The following is a 12,615-nucleotide window of genomic DNA, read 5'->3' on the forward strand; positions in this document are numbered from 1 at the left end:
TTTCCCTTCATTCACAATAAATTTTGTACTTAATGAATTATTTCATTTCATTTTCAATTTTTAGATATGGAATTTTTTCATTTTTATTTCAATTGATCATTACATCCTGCCTTGTCCTGTGTTTCAATATTTATGTTAGCACTTATTTTAATTATCATTTCTGTTTCTCAATTCTTAATTTTAATTAATAAGTTTTCCTTGTAGTTTATTTATTTCTTTTTTCCTGATTATTAGGTACTGAATATATTCTGATTTTAATCATTAAATTTTTTATATTTTGTGATTTTAATAAATCTTTAGCTTATTATAATTAGGTTTTACTTGGTTTAAAATAATTGTCTTAACCTCAATAAACTTATATTTGTTAGTTTCTTTAATGTTAGTTTCTTTTTATTAATTTAATGAATTTACCATCTTAATTTATATATTTCTATCTGTTAACACAATTTCTTTCTATTTTTAAAATAGAAAATTTTAATGTTTAATCTGAATTCTTTGAGTTTTTCTTTATATTCTTAAAAGCTATGTGAGGTGATTAAATGCAATTTAATTTTAATTAAATACAGATTATTTGTATTAAACATTTCTTTATTTAGTTTTTTTTTAAATTTTTTAAAGCATGACTGAGTTGAAGAAAAGCTATTCCATTTTTTTAATCTATTATTATTAATCTATGATGTTTTATTTGATGATAAATAATCATTTTTAAGGTCCTTAATTTCTACAAAAAAAGTCCTTAATTTTTTTGATAAAAGTCCTTAAAAGTGCTTAATTTTTGCTTTGATAAAAGAGTGGGAACCCTGTGCAACTCATATTGCATATATTTTTTTAGCTTCATTTTTACAAGGATTTTAAAACTATTTATTAAGTATGGGAATTACGTAACAACATGTATGTTATTCTTTTTCTTATAATCTTTTATTTCATATCATTATTTTTGTTTTAAAGCTTTTGAAGTTTATGCCTAGTCATGAGGAAAAAGTCCTTTTGGAAGAACATAGCATGGAAATTGATAATATGGCTAGAGCTGATAGATTTTTATTTGAAATAAGCAAGTATGTCTTATTTTTTTCTCTTCAGTGATTTTGTTTAAAGCTTAACTTAAGGTATATTTTTCTTTACAGAAAATAAGAACTTAATATAATTATTTCTACAATATTTAAAATTGAATTGTAATACAATAAAGCTTGAAATAGCATGAAAATCCAACTGTTTGCCGAAATGAAAATTTATTTTTACTGAAAATTACCAGCCTCACATTGAATGAAATTTTCCCTTCATTCCTCAATTTAATATTAAATTCCTTGTGACTTAATATTAGAAAATAATTTTTTTTTGTAGTCTCAGTTAATAATTAAAGTTCCTTGTTAAGAAAATTTTCTTAACTTTTTTTTGCATTAAATTACCATTTTTAAAGAAAGGCAAAATAAATAATTATAGAACAGTAAAGCATCTTTTATGTCTTTCAGGGGACTGATATAATATAATGTATAAGCCAAAGGACATATAACTTAAAAGTAAACAAAATATAAATTCATTATAAAATAATAAGTATTAGTTTTAAATTTAATATTATTGATGTAAGTAGTTATTAATCAGGGTAGTTATTAATATAGTTAGCGAAACACCTATTACAATTGCTTTGTGCTTTTAGTGAAATTGCTTTGTGCTTTTAAAACAATTTTTGATTTGTAGGAATATCTCTAAAAATTGCACTCAGAGATGTGAAATTTCAAGAATGAAGTTATTTTTAAATAAAACTGCAAAAAGTTTCTCGATAGTACTGATCTTTTATGCATACCCCATTCCTTTTCCAGGAACAATTTAATTATTCTGAAATGACAAATCCCTATCCTTAACCCTTACCTTTTTATGGTACTCACTCAGGTGAAACTGTGGGGCTGGGATTCTTTTTCAGAGCCTTGCTTAGAAATTTTTAAATCCAGGTGAAACAATTATATACTTCAAAAAATAAAACTTATAACCAATAGTTTTTATCATGAAAAATTTTTTTTTATTGCGTAGATTAAGAATAAACTGGGACTACTATTGAAATGACAAATAAATGAAAGAGATAAATAATAAATAGCAGTTATAATAAATAAAAGTTATAATCAAAGAAATGATGATAAATGATAATAATAAATGAATAAGTGAAAGAAATGTTTGAGAAACATAAATAATGCTTTACTGCATGTAAAAATAAAGTTTGTAAGAAATACATATTAATCACTTAAAGACAAATGAGATAATAGCTAAAATTAATTTAACTTTTACATCGAAGCAACTTTTAATAATAGCTCAAAGCAGTTTGGATTTTATCAAAATTTAATAATAAGTTTAAAAACTAATTTAAATGAGAAAATCATAGTAGCTTGTTTTTTTTAACATAAGGAAATTTTTTTTATTAAAAATATGTTATGTAATTGTTTTAAATGTACAGTTTATTTGAAGGTGATAAAATATACAAATTGTTTTATTGTGGCTCCTTACCAAATAAAGATTTTTTTTTTGCCATCAAAATAAAATCATATATATTTTTAAAATAGTGTCATTCACCTTAGATTTTTAAGTAGAAAATGTTTTTTTTTTAGTTCATCACAATTTACAGGTCCTGTACATCTCAATCAGGAATCTCCTTTTTCAACTTTTTTAATGTTATGATTAAAGTTATAGTTTATTTAAATTAAATGTACTTGAAATATTTGTAATTATTTAAATAGTCAATTAGCTGACTTTATTTTAAACCATTTCTGCAGCTTTATGAAACAAAAATGAAATCATGCTAAATTAATTAACTAAAATACTCTCAGTTTGTTCATTTTAAAATGCATTGAAGCAAAAGCTTTTAGCAGAATAATATTTGTCAATGATTAAATTTAAAATTATTGGTATTCTATTAAGTATTCTTTTCTATTGATATTCTTAAAGCACAACACATGCTAAAATTTCTCAAATTAGTATGGGAACGATGTATTAAAAAATTTAAGGAGTATGTAATAGTACATGGACGCCCGTGGCACTACAGCCCTCTATGGGCTGTAGTGACACTGAGTTTCGTTTAGTAATAGTACAAGTGTCAGTACCCCTAAGATGAAAAAAGTAAAATTAGTTAAAAATTTTGACAATTCTCTTAACAATACCCAATTCACCATACCACCTATATGTCACTGTAAGTATCCTCAATCATCAATAAAAGATCTTTTTTTCAAAGAAAATGTTTTCATGTGTCTGTATAATTTTGTTAATTATTATCCTTTATTATCATATCCTATGTGTTTATCAAACCAAATATTATCACTTAAATTTGAAAATCTGATCATTAGATCAAATTTTATTTTGTCTGCAGAATTATGTTTTTGAGAGAATTAGCTGACAGTTTTTCTTTGTTAAATTTTTGCATAACTCTGTGACTACTAGATTTCTGTACATTTAGTCATCTAGCAGATTCATAATGTTTAAAGTGTTTGCAGGGCCGGACTTAGCCTAATTGGGGCCTGGGGCAAAAACTTCTTTAGGGGCCCTCCTCTGCTTCACTACTTCACTAATGAAGAATTGAACTTTATGGAGATATTTAAACTTTTCACCTCATTATACTTTTTATAACAAGAAAATTGACTAGAACCTAAAATAGCTATAAAGTCCCCCCCCTCCAATGGTCAGACGAAATATCGTTCTGTCCATGATATTCATTTTCTGACAATTCTATGTCCATGCCAAATGCAGTTTTTTGATTGTTGACTTCGTCATCTAGCTACACAAAATAAATTCATATCCTTGCTGACATTAGGGCAGAATTCATTTTTGCAATTACGATGGCTCACTTAAGCCAATAAGCTAACATAAAACTGATGGATTCTACACTGTACAGATATTTTGTTTAAAAAAAGTTTATTAATGAAGGTAACCTAAAATAAAGTTTCAATTCGATTTGGGGACCAGCGCAACTGCCCCGTATGCCCCTGCCTTTGTCAGGCTGTGAGTGTTTAACTGTTATTTTATTTATGCTGTTATTTTTCTAATAAATAAATAGCAATGACTAATTTCATTCACTTTAAAAAATTTTCTTTTTCAGAATTGTTCATTATGAACAAAGAATTCGAACTTTATTCTATAAAAAAAAATTTCAAGAAAGAGTGAGCGACTCAAAACCAAAAATAGAAGGTATTTTCTTATTATACTTTATTGTCAAAAAATGCATAATTTGTATTTAAAATTATTTCCATGCGTTTTTATGATTATTTTAATTTTTGTTAAGAACGTATTTCTAATTTTTGTTCAAAGTAATTTGTTTTGATGATAAGGATATTTTTTTTTTTAAATTTGAAGTTATAAAAAAATTCTTCAAAATTAAATATTTTATATTAGGTCATTAACAAAAAAATCTTCTCATAGAAATATGCATAACATTAATTTTTATATTTGCTGATGGAATAAGTGAGCATGTGATGTAATTCTAATTTTATTCTCAATACTCATTTTTTACGATGTTTAAATTTTCTCATTTAAACCCTGCTTTGGAATTGATATTTTATTCAGATTTTCATAGACATAACCTGTCTATATATAAAGTTCTAGTATAAAGTTTTGATCAATAAAAAATAGTCTATTACAAATTTTTAATTTATGTTTACCAAACTCCAAAATTTGCAGAATATAAAGACTTAAGTGGAATATAGTATGAATAATTAACAATTTATAGTCTGATGTATGTATAGAACTTAATTTTCTTCTGCCAAATTATTAAATAAGCCTGTTTTTAAAAGTTTTGATATTCAACTGTTTCTTTTTATTTATTTAAGTTAATGTTCTTAACTTTTATATTTCACTTTGAGCTTCCTTCTTAACTTTTATATGCCACTTCGACATTAGAAAGCCAGAAAATCCAACTTTCTCACAACTTTCAAATATTAGAAAGTCAAAATAGTCACTGTTTTCTTTGCATCGTGTAATGTTAGGTTCTGTACAAAATAATATTATTTAGAGTTTGTTGTAATATTTTGCATAAGTTTTGATGCTATCTAATTTATATATTCTGTTATTATCTTGCATCAATTATTATTTTTGGAATAAACAAGAGGAAGATTTGGATGGTAGTATAATATTTCAGCATTATAAATTTACTTAATTTTCTGTATTGTTGTGAAGCAGTAAAATACAACGTGTATCAGTAGCTTTATGATGTCATTCACTCATTGTTTACTTAGCAGTATATACTAAATAAAATTATATTACTGAATTCTGCTATCATCTATTTTTCTTCCTCTTACTGCAAATTATACTTTGTGTCCAGCTGGTTTTTTATGAATGATGTGGTGCCATTTTAGGCAGTGCATATTTCTTAGCATTTAAAATTTGTTTAATTTCATAAATGTAATTTTTTTAGTCATTCTTAGTCAATTAGTCTTTAGTCAATTGTAATTAAATCAAACCAATTATTTAATTTTTATTACATTTTATAAAAAGTAAATATATATTATACTCTTCTTAACAATCAATGTAACGGCTGATGTTTTAATTCAATACAAATGCATAACTCCTTAATTCATTGTTGTGACTAAATTGAATATCAAAATCTAATTTTAACTCTTTATTCCTTAAGCTATTTTATTTCTTTTACAACAAAAATGTTTCAGTTTCAGGGTTATATTAATTCTCATGGTCTTTTTGGTGATTTAGCTGCAACCAAATTAGTTAAAATGTAATATTATTAAGGCAGGGTTGACTTTGTTTTTGGCTATTTTTATCTCTTGATAAATCTATAACTATGGATCTCTTCCTATGCTCCTAACTTTCCATTGGGAACAATTCAGTAACTGCTTATTTTAAATTATTGAAGTTAGGACTAGGGAGTTTTGCCCCTCAGTCCATTATTGACCAAATTTTTCACCATTTTTACTAAGGCATCTCTTGTTCCCTTTAAGGGGAGCAGCCTTTTATTTTGTTTTTTTTTTATGGCCAAGGAAGTAAATTTCAAAATGCTCTCTATATAGGCAATAAATGTTCTTTACAAAAGACATACGTACAACAGAACATTACCACTACTGCGATAATTATTTTTTCTATAAAAACTAGACCCAATGTCTCATCACAAAAACTGGAATAAAAATATTTCCATCATAAATGAATATTTCCAATTTAACGAAGAAATACTTGTAGTTAAACTTTTATTGATAATTCTTTTATTTATACAAAGAGTTTTCTGCTAACTTTTATATAATTTTTCTTTTTCAAGTGTTTATTTGTAATTTTAAACACATTCCCATTCTTTTTGGAAATGAGCCCTTTTTATCAGAATTTCAATTGAATTTGTTCCTTTATAAAACATGTTTTATTAAACTCTCATCTCAAGTCGTCTATTATTTTACTCTAATCATTTGTAATTTCACAATTATCATACAATATTCGTTATCTAAAATTATATTATGAAAACCACACTATATAATTATAAAGTTATATTTTCATTTGAATTGAGTGGAAATTTCAACTTAAGAGAAATATATTTTTTCTTACTATTTTAAATATAGCTATATGTCATTTATTTCTAAAAAATAAAACTGTAGCTTTATTAAGGGTTTATTCAAGATTGAAATAAAATTGTTTGAATCTTTAAATTATCATTTTCTGTAATGATTGTATCAATAAAGAAAATAATTTAAAATTTTTTTAAAGATACTTCCAAAAATTTTCTTTAACTTTTTTCAATGGAGAAAGATTTAACTTTATTCTTTCAGTTTCTACTAAACAAAAAATCTGAAACAAAATCCGAAGGCACCGAAAGGAAATTTTTAAGGGTTAAAACCAGGAAAACATCAAATATTTTAAAAATTGTCAATATTTTATTTTATTGTAAAAATAATTTTATGTGAGGGCATCAGAAATTTTTAACAGTTAACTATAATTATTTAGTTCTACACCAACAATATTTGCAAAGGAATTTACATAACATTTAAATTAAAATGCCAAAATAAGGATAATAAACATTGTTTTATCTCAAAATAAATTTACACAATTATGTAATTGCACACAAATCAGATGAAAAAACATACTTTTTAACATTAACTTAAAAACCTGTATTTAGTATTAAAGGTCAAAATTTGACTATCAGTTACTATTTTCAGAATGCTATCACAACATTTATTTTTGTTTAAACCAAACCTATACCATTGCCTGTATTTGCTGATTAGAGATTGTGTGTTACAAGCATAGTAAAAAGGTTTACAAACAAAGGTGTAACATGTGAACATTTTAATGGGCATTTTAAAAGGAAAAAAAAACAAAAATTGAAAAAAAGTCAAATTTCTGATGCTAAAGTCAAATTTCTGATATTCTGTTATTGATGAATAAGCCATAGAAAAAGCTGTATTAGGTATTTACAAGTCTTGTTTTTACAAAAAATATACAGGAGTTTTCAGATGAAAATTTACACATTCTTTTCTACATTGATTTCCATTTTTTTTAACCATAATGTCGATGTTTTTCAGCTAAATTTTAAACATTAAGTCAATCAAAGAATTTTTTTGCCATTATCATTATTTTACCATTATATTATTTTAAACATAATAAAAATTAAAAAATGCAGATACTTGTCCCAAATTTCAGTCAAATAATTCAAAATTAATGTAATAAACACAACGCTTATAATATAAGTACTCACAAGCTTAAAATATTGTTTATTGTCAGTGTTATTCAAAGAAAATTGCTTCTAATATCATGTCCTTACATTTTGATGCAATTAAACGAAAAGAAAAATATTTTGTAACTAATCTATTAATGCAATGAATGGTGACCTTTATCATATATGAGAGAAGAAAACAGATACAAGGAGGAAAATATGAAGAAAAAAATATTTATGAGAGAAATGAATCTTAGTGCACATTATTGTTAATACAAAAGACTTGTCCTTTATTAAATGTAAAAGGAAATTCTTTTGATATTTTTGCATAAAAAAAAAGTTTTGTTTTGTATCAGGCTAAAGATAAAAATCCATAAATTCTCGAAAATTAAAAGTAACCAAATTTTAAATACATTCAACCGCTTTCGTTAAACTTAAGTAGCATAAAGTTTTTTCAGTATTATATGTTATAAAGTTTTATAAATGCACATATATCTGCCAACTCCCATTTTCTAATATTCTGAAGATTTATTACAAAGTTGTAGAATAAATACTTGAATTTATTTTTTTCTGAATTTTTGAATTCTTATTTGAGTTAACAATGAATAAGAACCAAAAAATCATGATAAGCATTACAAATATTTCACTACATAACTATTTAATATTAAAACTAAACATACAATGAAATAAACGTCATCCAATTATAAAAGCAATATATTCTTACCATTATCCTTTAACGTAAACATCTCTATAATCTTTAGGTAAAGCGAAATTAAAAAATAATAATTGTTAATAAATAAATTTTCATTCTTTATCCAAAAAAGCAACAATGTTTATATTTTTTAGTATTTCTATTTTTAAGAAATCTTTCTTTTAATTAAAGAAAAATCTTGTTTGTTTAATATATCTTTTTGTGAATTTACCCCCATTTAGAGTTTATTTTTTCAATTGAAAGTCTTTGTTTGTGTTTTTAGTTTTCTATTAGTTCTAGTTTTAGTTTTCTATTTATTAGATTCTAAAATCTTAAACAATTAGGACGATTAAATTTTATTTATAAACCTTTGATATTCTTATTTTTAAATCTGAAATAGCTGGTTTGATAAGTTTTTCTCTTTGTTTGAAAAATGCATGAATGTCTTTGCAACATTCATTTTAAATACATGTAGTGCACACATAATTTGTTTTCTTATTTTTTTGTACCATTACATTAGTTTTTGAAACAGCTTTAATTGATTTAGAATTAATAGTTTTCTTACTGCTTTAAATTTTTTTTAATATAATATAGTCTTTATAAAATCTTTTCCATTAAAGTGAAATCAAAATTCAAAATTTTTCAGCTGTTTCTGAGGCATCCAAAGAGCTTCAGAGAAGCAAACGACTAAAAAGACTTCTTGAATTAATTCTGGCATTTGGAAACTACATGAATCGTGGTGCACGAGGAAATGCTTCTGGTTTCCATTTATCTAGCTTAAACAGAATTGCTGATACAAAATCAAGCATAAACCGGAATATGACTTTACTACATTATATTATTGATACTTTAGAGAAAAAAGTAGGTATTTGTATTTACTTTAACGCAGATTCATGGTTGCTTTTATTGTAATCTTTACTTTTACAAAGATGAAAAACAACGTCCCCCTTAATTAAACTAAAAAAATCCAAATCAAGCTCTATTGAACTTAAAAATTTATGTACAACTTCTTACTGCATTGCAAGCAAAGGAAAGAACCTTAAAGTTGCAAAAAGGATCACAGTTATACTTGAAAATATAGGTATACTATGATTTGAGGCATTGAAAAAAATTTTCTTTTAAATAAAGGCTGTATGTATTAGAAATATTAATGTAAAAATATTAGAACTCGATTTTTTTAAGTTAGATAAATGATATTTGTTCAAATTTTAGTCAATTTTAAAACAGCAATTGCTTTAGTCACTTCTGTAAATTTTGAGATGAATACACTAGTGGTCAAAAATAAGAGAATTTTCATATTTGGTTGCCCAGTTTATAACTGACCAGATTTTAATACAACAAAAAAGTTGAGATCTGGCTAGAAAATCGATTTGACAAATGTCCCCTCTTTTTAAAAAAGTGTCAACTAGGCGAGCTTGATGGCTGTTCACTTTCCATTAAAATGAAATCGCCCCCTGATTCCATTCTGTAAAGGTTAACATTGAACTTTAAGACTTCCTCCACATACCTTTTTCAAAGACATGAATGGGTCAATGACCATTCAACATTATGCCTATCAAGACAATCAAACCTCTTTTGCTTTAATGTCCAATTTTTTTGGATATCTGGTGGCATAAAATTCCTGGCTCTTTCCACATGTATAATTATGAATTATTCAAGCCAGGCGCTCACTATCTACCTACCAACTAAATAATCAATTGCTATAGCAGAGGAAGTCTTCTTAGCTAGCATCATACTAAGTGATCATAAATCTTTCGATGTTCTTTAGAGAGGGCAATTAGCTAGTGTGTGACATGTGGATAAAATCTAAGTGCTCTATGATTGCCTTAACCAACAATAGACACCCACTCAGAGTTGTCTGATCACGCAATTTTCTAGAAATTGAAGATATTCGCCAGATGAATTGGCCACTCTGATCTTCAGCTTTATGGAACATAGTTTTATGGAACATAAACTTTATGGATCATAACTTTAAAGAATATAACTTATAGTAGTACATGTTTAGAATTGAGAACAATTAAAATAGAACCCCGCAATCCTTGCTACTACCCAGGGCCTAAAAACAGCTTTAATGAGATAGTAGAACCAGTTTCCGCAGAAACTCTTAAACTGCTTTATTTCCATTATGAAATCAGTACATCAGCCTGTATCTGTGTAAAAGTGAAACGTGTTCTTAATTAACCACTTTTTCATTTTATACGTATTATAATCACTGTTTCATCCATATAATGTAACTCATAGTCATGATGTATATTATAACCATCGAATGTTTTTTTTAAATATTATATCAACTTATCCAAAACGAATTTCATTAAAATTTTCCTATAAGTTCCAGAGATTAATGACCAAATCTATAAAGTTCTCCAAATTTTTAACAGTGTAGATTTTGACTTTGTAATGATTGCAGCTGAATCTGGCATTTCCTTTAAAGCAGCAGTTTTTTTTCTATGTATTTTATCAGGTTTCTAATGAATGCACAGAGCTAAAAAAAAGAGAACACGTTAATAACTTTTGATCATCTAGTAATCGGATTTTCAGGCAGTAACCAGAGTTAAAAGTAGCAAATTTTTTCAGTGTGTGATTACTAAGAATGTAAGGTACATTTTTTGATAATAGCAAATAGAACAGTATCAAAATTTTTGCTTCTAATTGATTGGTTTAAAATCATAATCAAATTAAAGTAAACTTTATATTTCATTTATTTATTTATTAACCTTTTAAGATTTAATCTGTAGTCTTCTCTGAGTTAGAAAATAATTTTTTTTCATGTAATTAGCAAGAGAAATATTATTAAAGAAGAAATATTCTCCCAAAATTTGTGAAACGATTAAACAAGTAAAATAATTTTTTTTTACAGTTTAAAGACGTTTTAAAAATTGAAGAAGATATTCATCATGTTAGACTGGCAGCAAAAGTCAAGTGTGTATTACTCATATATTTTATTTCGTGAGAAATTTCTCAATTTTCTTAACTAAAGATTCTTTCTTTAAATTTTAAATTCCTTAAAATCCTTATGCTCTTTTTAAGTTAATATGAGTTTCCGAATTATATGTAACTTAATTTGTATGTCAAAATGTATTTTACTATTGCTTATTTCATTCCAAATTAATTACTTTAAAGTAAGAGTAAGAACATAATTATTTGATATAATGATTCTAACATATTGAATAATTTTTTGTTGAATAAAATTAGATATTTCAAGATAATCACTCTGCAGAATTTCTATCATAACAAAAATTAATATAGAATTGTACTAACTATTCTCTAGAAAAGCAGACATACTATATTTCTGTCCTTGTCTGGCAACTGTAACTTCAAGGTGTGCTCTATTAAAGCTATTAAAATATGTTGATCTTGTTTATTAAAGTTAAAATTATCCACAGTGGTGTATAAGAAATTCAGAAACAATAGAGTGACAAGGATACAAAAATTTAAAGTTGATGAAAAAAAAGGAAATTCTTTTTTTCAACTACTGGATCATTGAGGAATTTTGTGCAAGAAAATTTTAAATTTTTTCTATTACTCTGGTGATTTAAGACAAAGAAGACATACTACTTGAAATTAAATCAAGCTATAAATCTACCACAGTATTAATCTTCACCATCTTGGTTAAAATGAGATTATGATGAATTTAATAAATGTATGAAATTGAAATTAGCCAGTTTCAATACTGACTAATTAATTTAGTTATCAATTAATTTCATGAGCCAAAATTAGTACATAGGTTTAAAATGAAATATATTATTTTATCTAATTGATATAAATTTTATTAATTTTTTTAACTGCACGCTTTGAAAATGTTTACTTTTTGCGAAATTAAAAAAAAGTAAATATCCTTTTCTCACAATTTTTTTTATTCTAAATTTCTCATTATTCTTGAAAAATAATTTCATTTTAATTTCTGATTTTATCATATAAAAAAACTGTATAGCAGGCAATATTTTTGAATTTTTTTCAATAATAGCGCTTTTTCTTTGATAAAGATGCTTTTAGTAAATAAAAATTGTATGAAACATTTAAAGAAATTTATTATTTCTTAATTTCAGACAATTGAAGAAAATGATCTCTGATGAATAGTAAAATTTATTACTTTACAAAAAAAAGCAAATCATTCTTTAGTAATCCAGTTAAAAAAAAAGCTAAGTTGTCAGTACCACATCTCAATCCTTATCATATAAATTGATTTGTTTAAAATTATATTCCTCTAAATTCATTTCGTATTAAAAACAACTACTTTTACCTCACATATAACTTTTACTTCGTATTGTAAAAAGTTTTTGGCATGCTGTAGTTTTTTAGCTATCTCAAA

At 25.2% G+C, this 12,615-nt stretch overlaps 1 protein-coding gene across 4 annotated transcripts in view; it reads left to right on the forward strand.

The window, feature by feature from the left end:
- Positions 1 to 12,615, forward strand: part of LOC107439981 (disheveled-associated activator of morphogenesis-like protein) — a 101,882-nt gene that overhangs the window by 81,544 nt on the left and 7,723 nt on the right. For all 4 annotated transcript variants that reach the window (XM_043044586.2, XM_043044580.2, XM_071187572.1 and 1 more), the window contains exons 18-21: positions 949 to 1,055; positions 4,076 to 4,164; positions 8,953 to 9,167; positions 11,164 to 11,225. In XM_043044586.2, coding sequence (XP_042900520.1) covers positions 949 to 1,055; positions 4,076 to 4,164; positions 8,953 to 9,167; positions 11,164 to 11,225 — 473 coding nt within the window. The remainder of the gene's footprint in view (positions 1 to 948; positions 1,056 to 4,075; positions 4,165 to 8,952; positions 9,168 to 11,163; positions 11,226 to 12,615) is intronic.

Source organism: Parasteatoda tepidariorum, chromosome X1, assembly GCF_043381705.1.
Source record: "Parasteatoda tepidariorum isolate YZ-2023 chromosome X1, CAS_Ptep_4.0, whole genome shotgun sequence".
Taxonomy (NCBI): Eukaryota; Metazoa; Arthropoda; class Arachnida; order Araneae; family Theridiidae; genus Parasteatoda; species Parasteatoda tepidariorum.